This window comes from Rhinopithecus roxellana, chromosome 5 (assembly GCF_007565055.1).
Source record: "Rhinopithecus roxellana isolate Shanxi Qingling chromosome 5, ASM756505v1, whole genome shotgun sequence".
Taxonomy (NCBI): Eukaryota; Metazoa; Chordata; class Mammalia; order Primates; family Cercopithecidae; genus Rhinopithecus; species Rhinopithecus roxellana.
In genome coordinates, this window is record NC_044553.1 from 102488294 (window position 1) to 102510681 (window position 22388).

The following is a 22388-nucleotide window of genomic DNA, read 5'->3' on the forward strand; positions in this document are numbered from 1 at the left end:
ATACTTCCAGCTTATGTATAACATATTTTAATAGGTGTGCTTGTCTTGCCTACAATTCTTAAATTACCACTGTATTAGTCAAAGACTATAATCCCTGCCACACTTCCTCCAATTCTAATACCAGAGTCTTGGCCAGTAGCTTAAACTTCACAGTGAATAAAGAAAACCAGTCTGTAATTTAAATATGCTTGACCTTCTGTGGCGAGCAAAGTAATCATAGCTTTGTCATGCTCTGGTTTGGTTCACTGGGTGTAAAAACGTGTGTGGATAAAATTGGGATAGACCCAAATTTCCCCCCATCCTTCAAACTAAACCCAGGCAAAGAGTTGTTCTGATCTGTTGTCTCTTTGGCTTGGGACTAGGCTTGCCCAAGGATTTCCCTATTGGAGATGGTTTGCACACCCAGTCTTGCCAATGTGACTTTGTAGCTTGCTGTCCTTACAGGACCTCCCCAAACTGGGTACATTGGTTTTTATCTGTATATTTATAAGAACTAGAAGTCCCCTATTAGTTGTGCTAAGCCAAGTGGTGTTTGGCTGGCATGCTCTCTGCTAGCCTGGAAAAATGTGAATTTCTCCCCAGAAGCAAAATCTTGTGTGAATTGTTTCCCAGTTTTCCTCTCCACTTTGAAATCTACTTCAAAGTTATTATTTGGCTAAAGGGTTATGTTTTCCTTCCCTTGAGGTCTATAGGATTTGCCTCTGATGTGTGGCTGGGGCACAGGTTTTCCTTCTAGTCTGTCATTTTTTATCTACGTTACATATGAACATAATCATTCTCACCCCAAATATGAAACTAAACCTATAGGAAATTGCAAAAGCCTGTTTTACCTCCATTTAGTCTTCAAAGATGTTCAGCCCAAGAAAGAAATACTTAGTGTTCTATCTTGCTCTGATTATAATTTTAAGGATCAACGAACAGATAGCAAATGTGTAACTGATGGTAAAATCTTTAAAAACAGGAATTTTTTAAAAAATTAGCTCAGGGTTTGGTTCTGGTTTGGGATAACACCAATAAATATAGTTCTACACACTTTATCCTGGGAACTTAATGGTCTGATAGCGACCAATTAGATCATGCATGATATTACAAAGCTTAGTGAGTATGTTCTCCAGAGAAAATCAACAAATGTTTAAACTTATTATATTACATAGAGTCAACTTTATGTTGATAAAGTAAATTGAAGGGCTGTATTTTGTGATCATCTCTTTTGAGAGAGAGAGAAGTTGAGTTATACAGAGAGTGAGCGTGTGGCTCTGTTTACAGATAGTGGGAGAAGCCAGCTTCAAGGGCATGTCAACATTCATGATGATGTATTGGGTTAAGTTCAAATTTTTCCTGCATTACTGTGTAAAACACTGCCTGGCAATAATTCAGCACAGAAATTATTTCTTTCCAGTCTATGATTCCTGTGGGCAGAAAAGAAAATTATGCATATGAATCCATTCCTATAGTTATCTTTCAATAATATCTAAAGCAGCAGCCAAGTTGTCTCTCTATTACCATTTATAGAAAATAGACTTGTCTTCCATTCAACTGTGTCAGGAACCCTAGATTTTTGTTTTCAGAATCAAGACTTTGAAGTAATGATAATAGCTACCATTTACAGAATATCTACTATATATCAGACACTCTGCAATTTGCCTTATGTGACTTTTTCCCTTTATTTGATTTTTTAAAAAATTTATATAATTTTGTGAATTATTAACATAATACTTTTTTAACAAATCAAGTAAGACAGAGCTATATAAAGAAAAATTAGTTGATTTTTGCCAACATCTCCCTCTAACCCTATCCCAGTTGTCGCCACTGTGAACCCTTCCATTTTTTCTGATGCTCACACTCAGTAGATATTTCAAATCTCTCTTTATAAGGTTGGTGGCTTTATCCACATTTTATAGGGTAGAGAAAATAAAGCCCAAAAAAGTTAGCTCTAAGAAACTGAACATTAACGTAGATGTCTCTTTCTAGTCAACCATACTGTTTTCATTGGGATAAAGAAATCTGGATAATTAAGAAGCTCAAGGGAAAAGCAAAAGAAAGTGTTTATGAGACCATGAAGAAGCAAAGCCTCCTCTTTGTTGCCAGTCTTTCCTGAGTCATAACCCATGTGGCCACAGCACTGTCACCTTCTTTCTTCCCAGCTCTGCCATCGGTGCAGGGGCAAGGCACAGCGTCAGCGTCTCATCACCTGCAGGGCGCCGTGCTCCTCCAGGGCTGGCTATTGAACAAATTTGATATTGACATAGCTTTGTGGTTCAGTGTCTGGGAGGGGTTGTTGACAGCAAATTCTTCTCCACTCACCGGTTGTTTGCAAATAGACCTGTTCATCCAACATACACTCTGAATAGACTCTAATTATATCTGGGTATCTTTTTTGTTCATAATCATGCCCTATTAAAACAAACTGTAATGATGAATTTGTGAAATATCTAAGCTAAGAGAACTACAAATGTGGACTTTTTCAGCTTGATTCTTCTCCTTTCACTTACATTTTGTTCTCAAATAAAAGGAAGGTTTTTCTCTGATTTTTAAATTTTCAAATGTATGAAAATGCTTCAAGACCTCATTTGAGTAATGAAAAGTGTGGATGATCTTCATTTCCTGAAGAACAAGCATATTTTCCTACCTTAGTGGAGCAACTGGGTCCCCTTTTTTTAAACAAAGCAGTGTTTTTCTGAAGGCCCAGATATGGACACTCACTCCATTGTGTAGTCTCATCCGGTTTGCTTTCCAGCCATGTGATGAAATCCGGTGCAACACCCGTATTCCACTGGCTTTCAAATGCAACCCGTTCACCTTTCCATAGGAATGCATGTGGAGCGTGCTTTCTTTTGACATGCTGTGCCTAGAACTCTTCTTTGGCCTTAGAGATGGAGGAAATCCACTGACACACCCAAGCCTGTACCCACTGGCCGTACTCTTACTGGTATTTACCCAGGGAACAATGCTTGATGTCTAAAATCCTGCCTGTGATCTCATGAGCTAATCAGAGCCAGGTATGGTCAGTAGTCAGATGGAAGAACTCCAGAAAAAATAACTTGGGCTGTCACAGGTCATCTCAGTGATTTGTTGGTAGTACTGGGCTCTCAGAGAGTAAGGATTCAGTGCCCCAGAGTGGTGCCTGGAAGCTTCATTTACACCAAGGATCTTCTCTCTCTCTTTTTTTAACATTTTTTTGTATTTTAAAATTATTTTATTAGATACATTTGATGTTGGCAACATGATGTTATGGGATACAAATAGATAATAAAATGGTTACTATAGAGAAGCAGATTAACATATCTATCATCTCACATAGTGACTATTTTTGTGTGTGGCAAGAGCAGCTAAAATTTGCTTATTTAACAAAACTCACTAAAACAGTACAATACGATTTTATTAACTCTAGTCCTCATGTTGGACATTAGATCTCTAGGCTTGTTCATCCTGCTGACGCTTTGCACACTTCGACCTGCATCTCCTCATCTCTCCCTGCTCCTCGCATCACCCCTGGTAACCACTGTTTTATTCTATCTACATGCATATTTGACCTTTTTTGTTTTGGATTCTATATATAAGTGATCATATGATATTTTTCTTTCTGTGTTTGGCTTATTTCACTTAGGATCTCCTTGTTTATTTAATTATGTATTTATTATTTTTGAGATGGAGTCTCGCTCTGTCACCCAGGCTGGAGTGCAGTGGCACCATCTCTGCTCACTGCAACCTCCACCTCCCGGGTTCAAGGGATTCTTCTACCTCAGCCTCCCAAGTAGCTGGGACTACAGGCCTGCATCACCATGACTGGCTAATTTTTGTATTATTAGTAGAGACAGGGTTTCACCATATTGGCCAGCTGGTCTTGAACTTCTGACCTCGTGATCCACCCTCCTTGGCCTCCCAAAGTGCTGGGATTACAGGCGTGAGCCACTGTGCCCGGCCAAGGATCTGCTTTTTTAATTAAACCTTTTAACAACTTTTTAAACAGAAATTTGATTCCATTTCCCATAACCATTATAGAATACTCTCATAGGTAAATATAAAAATCATCAGGATATCTCTTCATGTAAAAATTAAAGCAAAAATATTTAAGTCTCATCCCAATCCACTTATTTTTCCATGCTTTTCAGATTGGCTGCAGTCAATGAAAGTACAACGAGGAAAGTTAGAGTGCAATTTGGCCCACAATTGGTAACTAAATATGAAAATTGGAGTGAATCTAAATATTAGAAGGAAACTGAGCTAGTGGGTGATCTGCTGGGTTAGATAGTATTGGAATCATTTGGCTGATGCTGCTAATCAGTTACCATTTTGTTTTTAAATGGAAACCCCATAATCAAATAACTTTAGTAAAATTCCATGTGTTTACAGAGATCTAGTCAAAATTATTCTGTATTTTCCTATTTAAGCATCCTAGTGGAAGTCATGTTTTGCCTTTCTAATTAAATATTTGCTTACATGTGTGTGAAACAATGCCCCTGAATGAAGAAAGAAAACACACTATCATACTATTACTTCTTATTTTTACAGGCAATTGAGTTCTGGTTTTCTTTATCCCAAGGCCTCCATTTGCCAGAAAAATATATTTGTACTATTATTCATCTGTTACTTAGATCAGTTGGCTTGTCAAACTCTGAAACTATGTATAATAAGAATGAGTGTGTAAGGAACAACATTGGATTAGATGCAGAGTTCTGCTTAAGCCATTTATCAGCAGCATTTTTATCTTAGGCATGTTGCTTAACAATCCTTGATTTCCTCACCTGAAAAATGAGATATACCAGCTGCCTACCTTACAAGGTTGCTGAGAGAAGCAATCAGATATGTTAGGATGGCAGAACCACCAAGAGTGTAAAAGTACAGATTTGGAGTTCAAGGAGCCTCAGTTGGAGCCCTGTTGTTACCATTTACTCTGTAATCTTGGGCGAGTAACTTAACTTCTAAGTCTTAATTTCTTTATCTTCCAAATAGGGGTCATGATAAGACATATCTCACACACTTATTGAGAGGATTAAATGACACCAAAAAGTATTGAGCATGTATGATAATGGCTAAAGGTGTTGAGCACTTCCTGTGTTCCAGCTACCTGATCACATATATGAATGTGCTCTGTAGGCTGGAAAGCCATGTACAGGGGGAAGCCCAATTCATGTGCTTTTCCATTGCCAGCCTTTCCTCCCATATGCAGAGATCTTAGCCAGGGTACTCACTTTGAGGGATAAGGAAGAGGCCAATTTATAGGATCTACTGCTCCAGAAAGGAAAGCTCCTGGGTGAGGCACTATACCTGGAACAAGATCTCTACTCCAAGCATTGAATTTGGTTGAGTCTCGGAGGAAGCAGACCTGTTGTCTTGCATTCTGCATGCATTTCTGGTGGAGTTTATCACAAAGGTCTGGGACTCTGGGAAAAGGAAAGGACGGCCAGAAGGAATGAAAAAATAAAGAAGCTTTCTCTCTCTCAAATCAGATTCCACCTTTTGGTTGCCACTGCCTTCAACTAACAAAGAAATTACCTGTCATTTTATTGTTATAACTATTTTTATGATTGTCAGCGTAACTGCCATTATTGTTAACACCTAAGTGTATAGTGAATGCTTAGAATGGAGTAAGTTGCTTACAATGGACTAAGTTCATTGACTTCTTTCAACAATCTCAAAAATCCTGTGAGGAAGTTTTTTTTTTGTTGTTGTTGTTTGTTTTTTGAGATAGGGTCTCGCTTTCACTCTGTCATCCATGCTGGAGCCTGTCACTGTGCAATGACAGGATAAACAGTTCACTGCGGCCTCACCTTCCAGATCTCAAGTGATCCTCCAATGTCAGCCTCCAGAGTCAGCCTCCTGAGTAACTGGGATCACAGGTTTGCCACAGTGCCTGGCTAATTTTTTAATTTTTTGTAGAGACTGGGGTCTTACTATGTTGCTCAGCCTGGTCTTGAACTCCTGGGCTCAAGCACTCCTCCTGCCTCAGCCTCCCAAAATGCTGATATTACAGGTTTGAGCCACTGCAGAAGCCACCAGCCTCAGGAAGATTCTATCATTATCCTTATTTACAAATTAATAAAGTGAGAATTAATCAGAGAGAATAAAAGACTTGCCAAAGTACAAGTGGTATTGCTGAGACTCAAACTTGGAACTGTCTAGCTCTGAGCTCCTATTTCCAATTACTATGCTACTCTTCAATTAATTACTGACAACTAGAGTTCGAACTCAACAAAGCACTTGAGTTTAAAATCCATGCATTATGGCCGGGCGACCTGGCTCACGCCTGTAATCCCAACACTTTGGGAGGTCGAGGCGGGCGGATCACGAGGTCAGGAGATCGAGACCATCCTGGCTAACACTGTGAAACCCCGTCTCTACTAAAAATGCAAAAAATTAGCCAGGCATGGCGGCGGGCGCCTGTGGTCCCAGCTACTTGGGAGGCTGAGGCAGGAGAATGGCGTGAACCCGGGAGACGGAGCTTGCAGTGAGCCGAGATCGCGCCACTGCACTCCAGCCTGGGCGACTGAGCAAGACTCTGTGTCAGAAGAAAAAAAAAAAAATCCGTGCATTATGTTTGCTTATACACACACAGCACCCAAGTCAGTGAAAATCAGGAAACGGACAATTAGCAAATGCCATTTGAATATTTGTCAACTCTCGCCAAGATCTAGGAGAAATCTTCTCAAGATGATGAGAAAGATGCTATCCAAATTAATACTTAGTTTAGTCATCCTAATTCTAATGACTTAGCATACTAACACTTTTAAACAATAGAAACATCTTTACACCCATTTTTTTAGGGAAAGCCATTGTTATTTGCACTTTATTTTAGCGCCATTGGTTTCTATGTTGCTCTAAAACTTAGATGGCCTCGGAGCTCCTCCTCCCTCATGCCCTCAGGACCTCAGAGGAGTGAGGATGGAGAAAAGGTTTAGGTTGGGTGCAGGGAGAACCTGTGTTGGTCAGGCAGCCTCACCTCTGTCCTGTTCTTCCCAGCCCCAGGGAAAGCTGTCCTCTCCTTCCCCCACCCTTAGACTGCCTTTCTTGAAGCAAGACAGCAGTACTTGGGCAATTTACTCAGCACTTCCAGGGTCTTTACAACAAAAATGAGTTTCTGCTCAACTTGTCCTACCTCTTTTGAAAACCCAAAAATAATGATTTGGGGATGAAAGTCAATGTGCTGAAACACAAAACAATCTCATGTTGTCAAACAGAAAGTAAACTTTAACCTTCAGAAAATTTGTTGGTTTGCCTGTATGATATGTCTTATTGTTTTAAGATGTATTCTCACATGGTTTTTTCATATTACAAAGAAGAGTTTTCTTAAGCTTATTGTAGTTGATTGTAATTAGCTCCCTTAAATTAATAGATGAAGTTGAGTGTAGAATTGTAGCTAGAGTCTCCAAACCATTTATCAGCCAAAACTATAGGATTTACTATCTAAACAAGCTCATTTAAATGTTTCACATTAGTTACATAGCTATTATAAATGCAGATTGGAAGAAAAGCCTTGATGGGATTTGTTCTATTCTCTTCTGCTGATGTAGCCTTAATTGCACATAAGAAAATACTTTTAGTCTGAAAGTGTGCCAGACTGCCACGACCACTCTAACAACCTGCTTCAGTGAAATATCAAACAAATGTCATGTCAGTGTGTACCTCATGGGTGGAAAAAAAAAAAAAAAAAACAGTTTCCCCTATTAAATATTCAGTGAAAATATGAGAGATATCTTTTGTACAGTACCTTCAAAAAAAGAAACAATCACTCATACATTTTTTTAAAACCCATGTGAATTGTAATTGTATTGTAACGAATTGTTAATCTCAGGGTAAACAGCGGTGAGCTCTTCAGCCAGACTGGATTCTAGCAGTCAGGACATTTCAGCCTTGGATAATCAATCAGGGGACTGGAAAGGAGTAATTTCAAGGTGGTAACCGAGTACTCCCAACACCATTTATGTATAATTTATCACAGCAGTGATACACACACTGATTGCGTATCTGCTTGAGGATGTGTACAATCAACAGCTATTTATTTATGGCCAATTTATAACATAGTGCCAGCTTCAACCTTTGAGACAATGGAATCAAGACTGTAACATTAGCTTCAGAAAAACATAATTAGAAAGGTAAATACACTGGATTCAGGAGCCAAATACAAATTCCTTTTGGATAATGTGCAGTTATGGATTACCAAATTATCTATATGGTTAATCTCCTTCATTAGTGTGAATAATTCAGAATTGGATATAATTACTTACATGTTGAAAGTGATGATAGTTATTATATAACATCAGTTTCACTAATTCTATCAAAATGATTTGTTCTTTGCCAACAATCTTTTCTTTAAAGCCTGTTTTTATGCATGCAATTTTGTTTGCTTCTTGGGTTTGCTGATTTTAAAAGACACAGATCTAGGCATGATTATTCATAGCTCGGGGGGAAAAGTCCCTAATAATTCTGGCTTGAAGGGAAGTTAATATGGTAATTTACTGTATTCCACAGTCCCAAAGATGATCATTCTGGCTTTGCTTCTCTCTTCTGCAGCAACCATCCACTATGGGTTATGCAAGACAAATCATTAAGAAGGAAGGCTGGGGACTCCAGGGCCTCAACAAAGGATTAACTGCAACTTTGGGACGACATGGAGTTTTCAACATGGTTTATTTTGGCTTCTACTACAATGTCAAAAACATAATTCCTGTCAATAAGGTAACTATTTCATAAATTAAAATCCTGGAGGAAAAATCCTATCAGTGAGATAGCTCCATTTATAGAATGTTTATCCTGTCCTGGTCACTGTGCTGGACACCTACATCTATTATCTAATTTGATCCTTACATCTGCATTGAGTACTGTTATCCCTATTTCAAATCCAGAAGCGGAGACTTAGAAAGATCAAGGAAATTGCCCAAGCTCACATAGTAAACAGTAAAGTTGAGGACTGAACCCAAGTCTGACACCAAAATTTATCTTCTTGAAGAAGCTATTGTTACAACTGAGTGCTTTCCCTTTATTACTAATAGGAATTTCTAGAAACTATATTATTACTTACTTTTTGTCTCAGGAGTATAACTTTCTCAAGAAAGTTGAAAGTTTTATATTTTAAATAAGTTTTGAACTCACAAGGAAAAATTGTCGGCCTAAAATTTAAATTTCACCTGGGTATTAATTTTTAATCTAGGTTAATTAGGGTAGGTATTCAATCAATTCTTCTAGAATCATTTGCTTTTGATGCAAAATAACAATGATGATAATTATTATCATCATCTTCAATATTATTATTTTGAAATGATAGTTTATAGGCTGGGTGCAGTGGTTCATGCCTGTAATCCTAGCACTTTGGGAGGCAAAGGCAGGAGGATTGCTTAAAACCAGGAATTTTGAAACCAGCCTGGGCAACACAATGGGACCTCTCTACAAAAAATTAAAAAATTAACCAGACATGGTAGTGTCCACTTATAGTCAAGCTACTTGGGAGGCTGCAGTGGAAGGAGCGCTTGAGCCCAGGAGTTCAAGGCTGCAGTGAGCTATGGTTGCGCCACTGCACTCCAGCCTGGTGACAGAGTAAGACCCTATTTCTTTCTCTTTTTTTCTTTTCCTTTCTTTTTTTTATTTTTCTCTTGGAGACAAAGTTTCACTCTTGTCACCCAGGCTGGAGTGTAATGGAACAATCTCAGTTCACTGCAACCTCTGCTTCTGGGGTTCAAGCGATTCTCTTGCCTCAGCCTCCCGAGTAGCTGAGATTACAGGTGCCCGCCACCACACCCAGCTAATTTTTTTTGCATTTTTAGTACGGCCGGGGTTTCACCTTGTTGCCCAGACTGGTCTCAAACTCCTGACCTCAGGCGACCCACCCACCTCGGCCTCCCAAAGTGCCAGGATTACAGGCGTGAGCCACTGCGCCCGGCCAAGTAAGACCTTATTTCTAAATAATAATCATCATCATAATAACTTTTTAAATGGTAACTTACAGATACGAACAGCCTTTTTCAACTTCTGCACTATAAAAGTAGCACAGGATGTGCTTTTAAGCCATAGTATCACAGAATTTTTCCCTACCATCAAATTGCTTGCTTGCAATTAAAATTGCAATCCTAGATGCACCAGTTGGAGTAACATTTTTCACAAGCAGGCAGTTTCCCTTAGGGGTCCAGTTCTTCATTTTTCTTAGTAGAAAAGTATTGAAGGACTTTTTTTAAAATCATAAAACTGTTTCTAGTATGGCTGACTAGACTGTTCAGTAAAGTTAGTTGTACCTGTCTTTGCCCAGCTATCCCCCATATTCTAGTAAAGGCCAGGACTTTTCTTAAATAACAGCTGAATCTACACCATGTGTTACACATTAACCATCTGTTGGCATTGCTTCACTTCACTAACCAAAGTTGTTAACCAGGTTTCACTGTATTTGGAAATCTCATTTATTGAGTAGAAGCTTATGTTTTTTTGGTCTGAAATCCCTGATTGGCCAGTGTATATAGACCCCCCTAGTGACTGACAATTCTGATTCCAGGGACCCTCAGAGTTCTTCTCTTGTCAAGGTATAGAAAATGAGTGCAATAAACACTGTTTCTGGATGACACAAAGAAGCTCTCAAAACACTGAGATTTTTTTTAACAGGAACTTGCTAAATAATTTGTAAGGCCCAGAGCAGAATGAAAATGCAGAGCCCTTTATTCAGAACTTATTAAGAATTTCAAAACAGTGATAGTAGAGCATTATACCAATCATGGGGCTCATCTCTTCTAAATGCAGGCCCCACATGACAGCACTAGTCACACACCCATGAAACCAACTCTGTTTTTCAGGCTGTAAGACAACCACTCTACAAAACTACAAAAATTAGCCGGGCATTGTGGCACATGCCTGTAATCCCAGCTACTCAGGAGGCTGAGGCAGGAGAATTTCTTGAACATGGGAGGTGGAGGTTGCAGTGAGCCGAGATGGTGCCATTGCACTCCACTCTGGGCAACAGAGTGAGGCTCCATCTCAAAAAAAAAAAAAAAAAAAAAAAAAAAAAAGATTAATCAGATGTATGTTTGGTCGTATGCTTAAAAAGAAAATCCACAAGTACAAACTGTATTCTACAATTAATCAATACACTTAAGTTATTAAATGTTCTGAATTGTTAAAAAAACAAAACAAAACAAAAAACCTAAGCTGGCACAGTGGCTGAAGCCTGTAATCCTAGCACTTTGGGAGGCTGAGTCAGGAGGATTGCTTGAGGCCAAGAGTTGAGACAGGCCCAGGGAACATAGTGAGACATCATCTCTACAAAAAAAAAATAAAAAATAAAAAAAAAACATTAGCCAGGTGTGATTGCACACATCTGTAGTCCCAACTACTCTGCAGACTGAGACAAGAGGATTGCTTGAGGCCAAGAGTTCAAAACCAGCCTGAGCAACATAGTGAGACACTGTCTCTACAAAATTTTAAAAATTAGCCAGGTGCTGTGGTAAGTGCCTGTCATCCCAGCTGCCTGCAAGACTGAGGTAGAAAGATTGCTTGAGCGTGGAAGGACCAGACTGCAGTGAACCATGACCATGGCACTTCACTCCAGCCTGGGTGACAGGGAAAGATCTTATTTAAAAAAAAAAAAAAAAAGTTAGCATGTGTTTGCCCAATTTTTTCTAATGATATTCAGTGAAATGTCAACCAGCACTTTTCCAAATGAATTATCTATTAGATAGCACTTCCCACATCTAGATTATACTAGTAAATAAGTGATTCATTTATTAATCAGGACCCTGAAAACTATCTTCTAAATCTTTAAATAAAAGACACATTTTGTTCATCATAGGTTTATAATTAATTTTTTATGTTTTTATAAGTTTTACCAAGCTGAGAACCTGTAACTGGAATGCCTCATTTCCTCACTCCCATCCAAAGTATCCTACAATAGGATGTTTACTGAGATATGATTTGTCATTATTTTATTTTATTTTGTTTTCATTTATTTAGTTAGTTTTTTTTTTTTTTTTTTTTTTTTTTTTTTTGAAACAGTGTTTCACTGCAGCCTCCACCTCCTGGGCTCAAATGATCCTCCCACCTTAGCCTCCTGAGTAGCTGGGACTACAGACGTGTGCCACCATGCTCAGCTAAATTTTTTATTTTTCTGTAGAAATTGGGATCTCCCTTTGTTGCCCAGGCTAGTCTTGAACTTCTGCGTTTCAGTGATCCTCCCACCTCAGCCTTCCAAAATGCTGGGATTATGGGCATGAGCAACTATGCCTGGCTTTCATTATTTTAAAAAGTGAAAGTTGAATAAATTCCACTGTAACCTTCTTTGAACACTAGTGTTGCACCAGTGAAGAATGCTAATGCGTTGCTTTCTATATATTTGACTGTTAACAATTTTAAATCACAAACTTCCTTTGACAGTGCTAAAATGTGCCATGTAGATCAGAATTTCATTTCCAATTTTAGCTTCCAAGTTAAAAGCACTGATTCCTTTGCCAAATGAATTCTCTATTAGATAGCACTTCCCATCCCCAGATTATACTAGTAAATATATACTAGATAGTACTAGTAAATAAGTGATTCATTTATTAATCAGGACTCTGATTTAATGATCTAGGCACTGGGGCCGGCTAGATTGGGGGCTGGGAGGAATGTTGTGCGTAAAATGTGGGATCAACAGGTCTGAGTGTGACTCCTGGCTTTCAGTCGTCATCGAACCCTTATTTATTGAGCGTCTAACATGTGCCAAGCCCTGTGCCAACCACCAGGAGATGCAATAATGAGAAGCTGTCCCAGCGCTTACAAGGTAATGGACGTAACAGACAACAACAAGTAAACAAACTCATATTTAGGAGCAATAAAGGAGCAATTCCCCCAGTACAAACCTGATGGTCAGGGAAGACTTCCCTGAGGAAGTGACATTTGAGCTGAAGAATGAGTTAGAAATTAGCAAGGGACAGCAAATGGGCAAAAGCATTCCAGACACATGGAACATCCAGCACAAAGGCTCTAGGAGGGAGAGAGCTGGGTACCTTGGCTAAAATGAAAAAATAGCCCAAGCGATGAAAGCAAAAAGGTGAAGGCAAGAACGTGGCTAGAGAGACACAAGGGGATCAGATCATACTGGCCGTTGTGGGCCACACTAAGGATTCTTATCTTCATCTAAGATTCTTATCTTCATCATTTGGAAGCCGACAAATGATTTTAAGCAGAGGAACAGCCTGATGATTCTGGCTACAGTGTGGAGAAGGGATGAGGTGGGGTTGGGAGGGAAAAGGCAGAATGTATACATGGAAATGATTGCAATACAAGGTGGTGGGGTCTTGGACTATAGCGTCTATGGGGGAGACAGGGAGAAGTGGGCCTATTTGAGAAGTATTCCGAAGGCAGAATCTGCAGGGTGTGGTGATGGACCATAAGTGCATGTTGAGAAAAAGTAGGGGGTTCAGAAGGATGCCTAGGTTTTTGGCTTGAGCAACTGAAACAATTGGGCACCATTCACTGGGAAAGAAAACCACTGAAAGAGGAATGGGCTTATGGAGGAATATTATGGGCTCTGCCTGGAAACTCTGAGTCTAACTGCATTTGGGACTGCAAAGTGCTGACGTTAAGTCCATTGGCTGGATATAGGTCCTGTGGCTTGTGAGGAAAAAGCTAAGCTGGAGACAGATGTTTAGAAGTCATCGGTCTACCTCAGTGAGAAGTGAAGTCTTGTCCCTTACTGGTGGAATGACCTTGAGCCTATCACTTCACTGCTCTAAGCTTCAGTTTTTTGAATCTGTAAATTGAAAAACAATGTTTTTCTATCTGACAAGATTGTTTTGAAGATTAAAACAAATAATATGTGAAGAAATTTGTGAATGTTAAAGTGGCATGAAAGTGAAGTGAGATGGTCCCAATGATGTGTGAGGGAAGGAGTAGTGGAGCTCGTTAGTATGCAGAATTGCGGGAGGAATTTTTTCCCCAAACTATTCCTTGTGTACTTAAATGAACGCTGGTTGGTGTTTCTTTTTTTTTTTTTTTTTTCTCTCCTGGCCTAGAACAAAGTCATTGATTTTATGTGTTCTGTAATCTAAGCCTGATTCAAAACTGGGAAACCAGTATTCTTTAAATTTAAACCATAATAAATCAATCCTTTGTGAAGGGGAAGGTATGATAATCATTAAAACATGTTGAAGAACGTCATCAAGTTGTTATAAACCATGATGAGGAGGTGGTGTTTCTTGAAGACTTTATTCCATCTTTGCTGTAGGCTGTCTCTGGCCATTCACTTTGGACAGTTTGTTTACAGGGTTATTGTTTCAATTCCCTTACCCAGCAATTGGTCATTCTGTTGTTCCAAGGAAATCTGAGATTTCACGAACTCTGACTGGCATGGGATAATTCTAGATTTTTCTTTAATTTAAAAAAAAATCTATAAATGTCTTACAGTATTTTTCATCTTCAAAGTACTTGGTTTTACAATAAACTGTTTATAATGTTTTTCTCTGGGGAGTGGAAATGAGGAATTGTGTGAGTGAGAGAGAGAGAGACAGAGACAGAGACAGAGGCAGAGACAGAGAGAGATTGAGTGGGAGAAAGTGAGCAGTGGTGGAGGGAAGTACTTGTTCTTTATATTAATACCATTCTAAGCTGTTGAGAGCTTTTACATTTTGTATGCATTAACTTTATAATAGGAAGTAAATCACTAAAAAATGTAGCAGAACCTCATAAAATAGATCACCCAGTTTACATATTCACATTTTACTTAATTCTAAGGCTATGTTTGCAGAGGTAAAATAAGAACTTAAAACAGTAAGCCCAGGTAACTCAGGTCAGTTACCATCCTTGAAGTTCTTGACTTTTTAACTCTTCAGATTAGTGATCTATGGTACATACATTTTTTAAGTTATCACAGAAAAATATCCCGACTTTCTGTGCCACTTTATGCTATTAAAATCATTTTTATAGACTCCATGATTTTGCCTGATGCTTGTCACAATAATTGTCATTTTCAGATAAGGAAACCTAACAGGAACTCAAGGCCCAGAGATGAGTTACTGAAGTAATTCACCTGAAGCCATATGGCAGGGGTGGGGAAAGAATGAGAGACCAGAGCTCTTTCGACCATATCATGTAATGCTTTCACTCTACATTTTACCTTGTTTTTGTTTTGTTTTGTTTTGTTTTGTTTTTTGAGATGGAGTCAGTGCTCTGTCACCCAGGCTGGAGTACAGTGGCACTATCTTGGCTCGCTGCAACCTCTGCCTCCTGGGTTCAAGCGATTCTCTTGCCTCAGCCTCTTGAGTAGCTGGGATTACAGGCATGCGCCACCATGTGTGGCTAATTTTTGTATTTTCAGTAGAGACAGGATTTCACCATGTTGGTCAGACTGGTCTCGAGCTCCTGACCTGGTGATCCCGCCCGCCTCACCCTCCCAAAATGCTGGGATTACAGACATTAGCCACCGTGCCCAGTCTTACCTTGTATTTTGTCACACATAAATTATCTCTTTAAAAGTGGTTACTAAAATTTAAATAAATGAAGTGTCTGAAATGTCCAGATAATGTAACCAGATTCTCCTTCTGCCATGTTCAGACCCATAACCTGGTCCTCCCTTTCATATCCTCAGTCCGTAATCCGTAGAAACACCGAGTTATGAGACACGGCCCTAGAAGAATGAGGCATTACCAGTTTGAAAATGATGCCCTATGTTATGTTCTTTCAGATTTGTTTTTAGGAGCTAGCTGTTCCTATTGAATGGTGAATAAGTGACTACAATAGAGGAAAGACTGCTTTGGATACTGACTGACGATGGAATTCACTTAATGGAGGCATTCGTTTACATCTTGTAGTAAATGGAATGGGGTGTCAGGATAAAGAATTATCCTTTCTCCCCAGAAAGAGGCCATCACTTCTCAAAGTAAAGCCCACTAGAAACAGATACTGATTAACTTAAATGCTGACATCTTTTTCGAATATCTGTGGGAATAAGCTCTCATTGCAAAAACAGTTTTTTTCATTACCATTCCAAGTTGGGGATGTTCAGAGCATATTATTTGTGATGTTGACATGCAAATAAAAATCATAAGATTTAAATATTACATGTCATGAATAATTTTGTCTTCTAGTTCCATATTTACTTCTTTTCATATGTTTCCATAAATAAAATAGTAGTGGAAACAGCTGTCTAAAGCTAATGGCTGTCAACAGTATTAAATGGTGCTTTCAGTTTGCATCCTAATTAAGGATGTTTGCAGTTATTTTGCCAAAAACAATAGATCTTTTGTGTTGAATTTTGCCATAATATAAATTACATGTGTGGGTTAGAAATATTTTAAGAGAGAACAGTTTTTCAAATGTTCAATCTTTCTTATTTAATAAACCATTTAGACCTGTCCCTGTGGTCATTCACTACAGACAGCATTAAGTCAAACATATTTATTTTCTTCCAAGGTAAATTCTGTAGAATGTCTGAGGGTGGTGCCAGACCCACTTCAGTTTACCAGAAGAAATGTGGAAATGTGTTAGTTTCATGATTGAGAGCTACATCCTTCCCTAAGGTGTGCACTGAGCTGAATGAAAAATGCACCTTTGGGTTCAAGGGGAGAACTTAGACAGAGCCGTTTATATTTTGAAAAGAAGAATCTCAATAGAATTAGAGCATGGTATGATTTAATTTATGAGGATTTAATTTTCTGATTCTCTCTTACTCCATCATTAGTCTTACCAATCATCCGGTAATGGGAAGGGCAGGAACATTAAAGTTTCATTAAGAACAACTCTCCTTTCTAGAAACCACTGGGGGAAAACTACAAGTACCTATTATCTATAAAATTCCAGGATATGTGACAATATTCTGTGGTAAAAAGGGGCATCTTTCATTGGCAGTTTGCACAGACTCCCTAGTGAGGGTATGTGTGGGGGAGGGGGTATGGGAGAGGGCAGAGAGCAGAGGGCCAGGGATTCAAATACTTCCTTAAATAAATTTCAGGCCAGTCAGACACTCCCCAAGTGGATGGAAATGAGGTGCAAATAGCTTTAGGTTCTCAGTGGGTCTATTCTATTCATTCATTCCAAAAGTATTCACGGTGCACCTACTGTGTGTTGGGCACTCTCTTAGGAAGCATCAGCACTGCTCCTCCCTTAATAACATTTACAGTCAAATAGAGGAGACAGACAATAAACAAATCATTGCACAAGGAACTGAATCATTCCAATTGTGTTAAGTGCCACGCAAGATAACTATCAAGCTGTGAGAATTTATAAACAAGGATTCTAATCTAGACCCATGATGGCATGATGGGGCAGGGAGTTGGTGTAGGGAAGTCCGTTTTCTTTTTTTCTTTCTTTTTTTTTTTTTTTTTTTTTTGTAGAGACAGAATTTCCCTGTGTTGCACAGACTGATCTCCAACTCCTGGGCTCAGGGATCCTCCTGCCTCAGCCTACCAAAGTGCTGGGATTACAGGGGTGAGCCACCGAGCCTGGCTAGAAAGGTCTTTTTTGGAAACAATGTTTAGGCTTGGGCTGAAGAATGAGGACAAGCCAAGCCAATCTGAAGAGGTTGAATGAACCAGGCAGAAAGAACAGGAATATGACTATCCTGAAGCAGAAAGAAACTCAGGGACCCCAGAGAAGATTAAGAATGAGTGTTGCTGGTGCATGGAGAACCAGTAGAAATGGAGAAATGGAGAAATGGAGAACCAGTAGAAAAGGAGAAATGGAGGCTGCAGAGGTTAGCTTGACCAGAATGTTTTAGGCACATAATATAAAGGCAACTTACTTCCCTTAAACGGCGGGTATATGGAACAGACATATTACATAAGTGAAACTAAATGGGCATGAGAAAGTTTCATGTATGGAAGTTCAGAGGTATAATCTCATTGAACTAGCTTGGTTCAAAGACTTCTTGATTATCTCCCTACCTCCATGTTGAAGCATCTCATTGTGCCCTCCCTCCGGTTTCTCAATCTCTAGAATTTTGTTTTGGGAACCTGGCTTGTTAGTTTTCCTTGGGGTCAGTGCCTTTATTGAGTCAAGGAGAGAGAGTCAAACAGAAAGAACATACTAAAACAGAAATATCCTACTGGGTTCCCAAGGAAATACAGAAATACTTTCCTGTATTCTGTATAATACTCAACACATAATTAATTCCTAGGTGGTATTGTCTAACCACGTGCGTATATAGGTATATACAATACATATTATATATGTGAAATATATACAGGAGATGATATAATCAAGCGATAAGTATTATGCTTAAACCGTAATCCATTTTGACATTTTATATATATATACATAAAATAATTTGATCTAAGTGGGTAAAACCTTCAAAATTATTCTACATTTTTCGATACTTTAAAGAACAGACAACTTAGAGGGAAAAAAGGAATTTTCATGGCTATTTTCTGAATGGCTACATTTAGATGCAGAGGTTTTAACAAGACTTTGACTTCATTCCAAAGCCTAGAGCCCTGCAAGGATAGGATCTTGGGAATACTCCACATTCCTTAAAGAATGCTTATCAATTGAACCATCTCATTTTAGTTAGTGACCTTCTGAGGAGTGGAGAGCTAGCATTTCCCTAAATTATCTCACATGAAGAGAAAACAAACACTGTAATAGATTCTTCTGATTAGCAGTGAAGTAAAAACAACTGTATTTTTAAATTAAGCTTCAATAGCAGGTATTTTCACTGGGAACAAAAAAGCAGGATACCATGACATCGGGAGGAAAATGTTTTTGTCAAAGTTTATGAACAAAACAACAAAAGAGAGCCAAGATTATAAAGAATGAAAGGTGTGTAGTGAGAGCTGACTCTAAGCTGACTTGGACCCATTAGAACTAACAATACCTAAAATGCAAATTTCCTCTTAAAAAAAAAAAGGCAGTTCATTCTCACTTAAGCTGCATCCTTGTTCAGTTACCAGGAGGCAACTATGATTCCAATGCACCACATCATTTTCATGACCACCATACCCAGCTGTGGACAAGACAATGATAAGCTGCTATTATTTGCCTTGCGGTTGCTACCAGGTGCTTAACCAGTGTGTGTATCTGCCTCCTTTGTAATTTGCTTCTGAAACCTTGGTTCTTTGTTTATTATGTTTTTATAAAGGAAGCTAAGGCATTTATTACACATCTATGATGTGTCAGGCTTGGTAAATACACAAGAGGAGGGTGACATGGCATAGCCCTTTTCTTTAGAGATTTTGAACAAGTCTTCACAAAGAATGTCAGAGCCTGGTGCCTATCTCCACTAACTCCTTTCAAAGACCTGACCCTAGGCAATCTGAACCTAGACCCCATGTTCTTAATCATTGTACTCTACATACTTCTTCAAATGTGTGGACACATGGGTCTTTCTTTCTTCAGAGTATACCCACAGGTCCCCATTCACTCTTCTGGTGACATGGCTTCCAGTCCTCTGAGCAGCCTATCTCTCTTACTATAGTGCATCAGATTTGTCCATGTCAATGTCAGAGCTAAACAGAATATTGCAGTTTTTTTGTTGATCAAATGCAGAGTACAGTAGGATCAACCATTCCTGTGACATGAACACACACCTTTCTTAAATGCAGCCAAAGACTGTGCACAAATAGATTGTGGGGGATTTGTTGGAAGAATGGGATGGAAAGGAAGAGAGGAAGAATGTGTTTTATTTTTACATCAAGATGTTGGCATGAGCTGGGCACAGTGACTCATGCCTGTAATCCTAGCGCTTTGGGAGGCCATGGCAGGAGGATTGCTTGAGGTGGTATTGTATTAAATTTTGGTGGAACCTGGGGTAGGCGCTCCAAGATGGCCGAATAGGAACAGCTCTGGTCTGCAGCTCCCAGCGTGATCAACGCAGAAGACAGGTGATTTCTGCATTTCCAACTGAAGTGCATGGTTCATCTCATTAGGACTGGTTGGACAGGGGTTGCAGCCCACAGAGGGCAAGCCAAAGCAGGACGGGGCATCGCCTCACCCAGGAAACACAAGGGGTTGGGGGATTTCCCTTTTCTAGGCAAGGAAAGCCATGACAGACTATCTGGAAAAATGGGGCACTCCTGCCCAAATACTGCACTTTTCCCAAGGTCTTAGCAACCTGCAGACAAGGTGATTCTCCCCCATCCCTGGCTCGGTGGGTCCCACACCCACGGAGCCTTTCTCACTGCTAGCACAGCACTCTGAGATGGATCTGCAAGGTGGCAGCCTGGCTGGGGTATGGACGTCCACCATCACTCAGGCTTGAGTAGGTAAACAAAGCGGCCAGGAAGCTCAAACTGGGCAGAGCCTACTACAGCTCAACAAGGCCTACTGCCTCTAGACTCCACCTCTGTGAGCAAGATGTACCTGAATAAAAGGCAGCAGACAACTTCTGCAGACTTAAACATCCCTGTCTGACAGCTCTGAAGAGAGCAGTGGTTCTCCCAGCATGGCATCTGAATTCTGAGAATGGACAGACTGCCTCCTCAAGTGGGTCTCTGACCTCTGTGTAGCGTGACTGGGAGACACCTCCAAGTAGGGACACACAGACACCTCATATAGGTGGTTGCCCCTCTAGGACAAAGTTTCCAGAGGAAGGATCAGGCAGCAATATTTGCTGTTCTGCAACCTCCACTGGTGATACCCAGGCAAACAGTGTCTAGAGTAGAACTCCAGAAAACTCCAATAGACCTGAAGCTGAGGGACCTGACTGTCAGAAGGAAAACTAACAAACAGAAAGGAATAGCATCAAAATCAAAAAAAGGTCATCTACACCAAAACCCCATCTGTAGGTCACTAACATCAAAGACCAAAGGTAGATAAAACCACAAAGATGGGGAGAAACCAGATCAGAAAAGCTGAAAATTCTAAAAATCAAGTACCTCTTCTCCTCCAAAGGATTGCAGCTCCTCTCCAGCAACAGAACAAAGCTGGATGGAGAATGAGTTGGACAAGTTGACAGAGGAGAAGTAGGCTTCAGAAGGTCAGTAATAACAAACTTCTCCAAGCTAAAGGAGGATGTTCGAACCCTTTGCAAAGAAGCTAAAAACCTTGAAAAAAGATTAGACAAATGGCTAACTACAATAGACAGTGTAGAGAAGACCTTAAATGACCTCATGAAGCTGAAAACCATGGCACGAGAACTTCATGACACATGCACAAGCTTCAATAGACAATTCAATCATCTGGAAGAAAGGGTATCAGTGATTGAAGATCAAATTAATGAAATAAAGTGAGAAGACAAGGTTAGAGAAAAAAGAGTAAAAAGGAATGAACAAAGCCTCCAAGAAATATGGGACTATGTGAAAAGACCAAATTTACATTTGATCAGTGTACCTGAAAGTGATGGGAAAAATGGAACCAAGTTGGAAAACACTCTTCAGGATATTATCCAGGAGAATTTCCCCAACCTAGCAAGGCAGGCCAATATTCAAATTGAGGAAATACAGAGAACGTCACAAAGATACTCCTCAAGAAGATCAACCCCAAGACACATAATTCTCAGATTCACCAAGGTTGAAATGAAGGAAAAGGTGTTAAGGACAGCCAGAGAGAAAGGTCAGGTTACCCACAAAGGGAAGCTCATCAGACTAACAGCAGGTTTCTCGGCAGAAATCCTACAAGACAGAAGAGAGTGGGGGCCAATATTCAACATTCTTAAAGGATTTTCAACCCAGAAATTCATACCCAGCCAAACTAAGCTTCATAAGTGAAGGAGAAATAAAATCCTTTACAGACAAGCAAATGCCAAGAGATTTTGTCACCACCGGGCCTGCTTTACAAGAGCTCCTGAAGGAAACACTAAACATGTAAAGAAACAACCAGTACCAGCCACTGCAAAAACATGCCGAATTGTAAAGACCATAGATACTAGGAAGAAACCGCATCAATTAATGGGCAAAATAGCCAGCTAACATCATAATGATAGAATCAAATTCATACATAATTACATTAATGCTAAAAGTAAATGGGCTAAATGCCCTGATAAAAAGACACATACTGGCAAATTGGATAAAGAGTCAAGACCCATCAGTGTGCTGTATTCAGGAGACCCATCTCACATGCAAAGACACATATTGACTCAAAATAAAGGGATGGAGGAAGATCTACCAAGCAAATGGAAAGCAAAAAAAGAGCAGGGGTTGCAATCCTAGTCTCTGATAAAATAGACTTTGAACCAACAAAGATCAGAAGAGACAAAGAAGGCCATTACATAATGGTAAAGGGATCAATTCAACAAGAAGAGCTAAGTATCCTAAATATATAAGCACCCAACACAGGAGCACCCAGATTCATAAAGCAAGTTCTTAGAGACCTACAAAGAGACTTAGACTCCCATAAAACAATAATAGGAGACTTTAAAACTCCACTGTCAGTGTTAGACAGATCAATGAGACAGAAGGTTAACAAGTATATGCAGGACCTGAACTCAGCTCTGCAACAAGCAGACCTAATAGACATCTACAGAACTCTCCTTCCCAAATCAACAGAATATACATTCTTCTCAGCACCAC

The 22388-nt window shown here is 39.5% G+C and overlaps 1 protein-coding gene across 1 annotated transcript in view; it reads left to right on the top strand.

Annotated features, from left to right (window-relative positions):
- SLC25A21 (solute carrier family 25 member 21) overlaps window positions 1-22388 on the top strand; it is a 184127-nt gene that overhangs the window by 137064 nt on the left and 24675 nt on the right. Inside the window, exon 5 of the mRNA XM_030930827.1 lies at window positions 8512-8676. Within this exon, the coding sequence (XP_030786687.1) occupies window positions 8512-8676 (165 nt within the window). The remainder of the gene's footprint in view (window positions 1-8511; window positions 8677-22388) is intronic.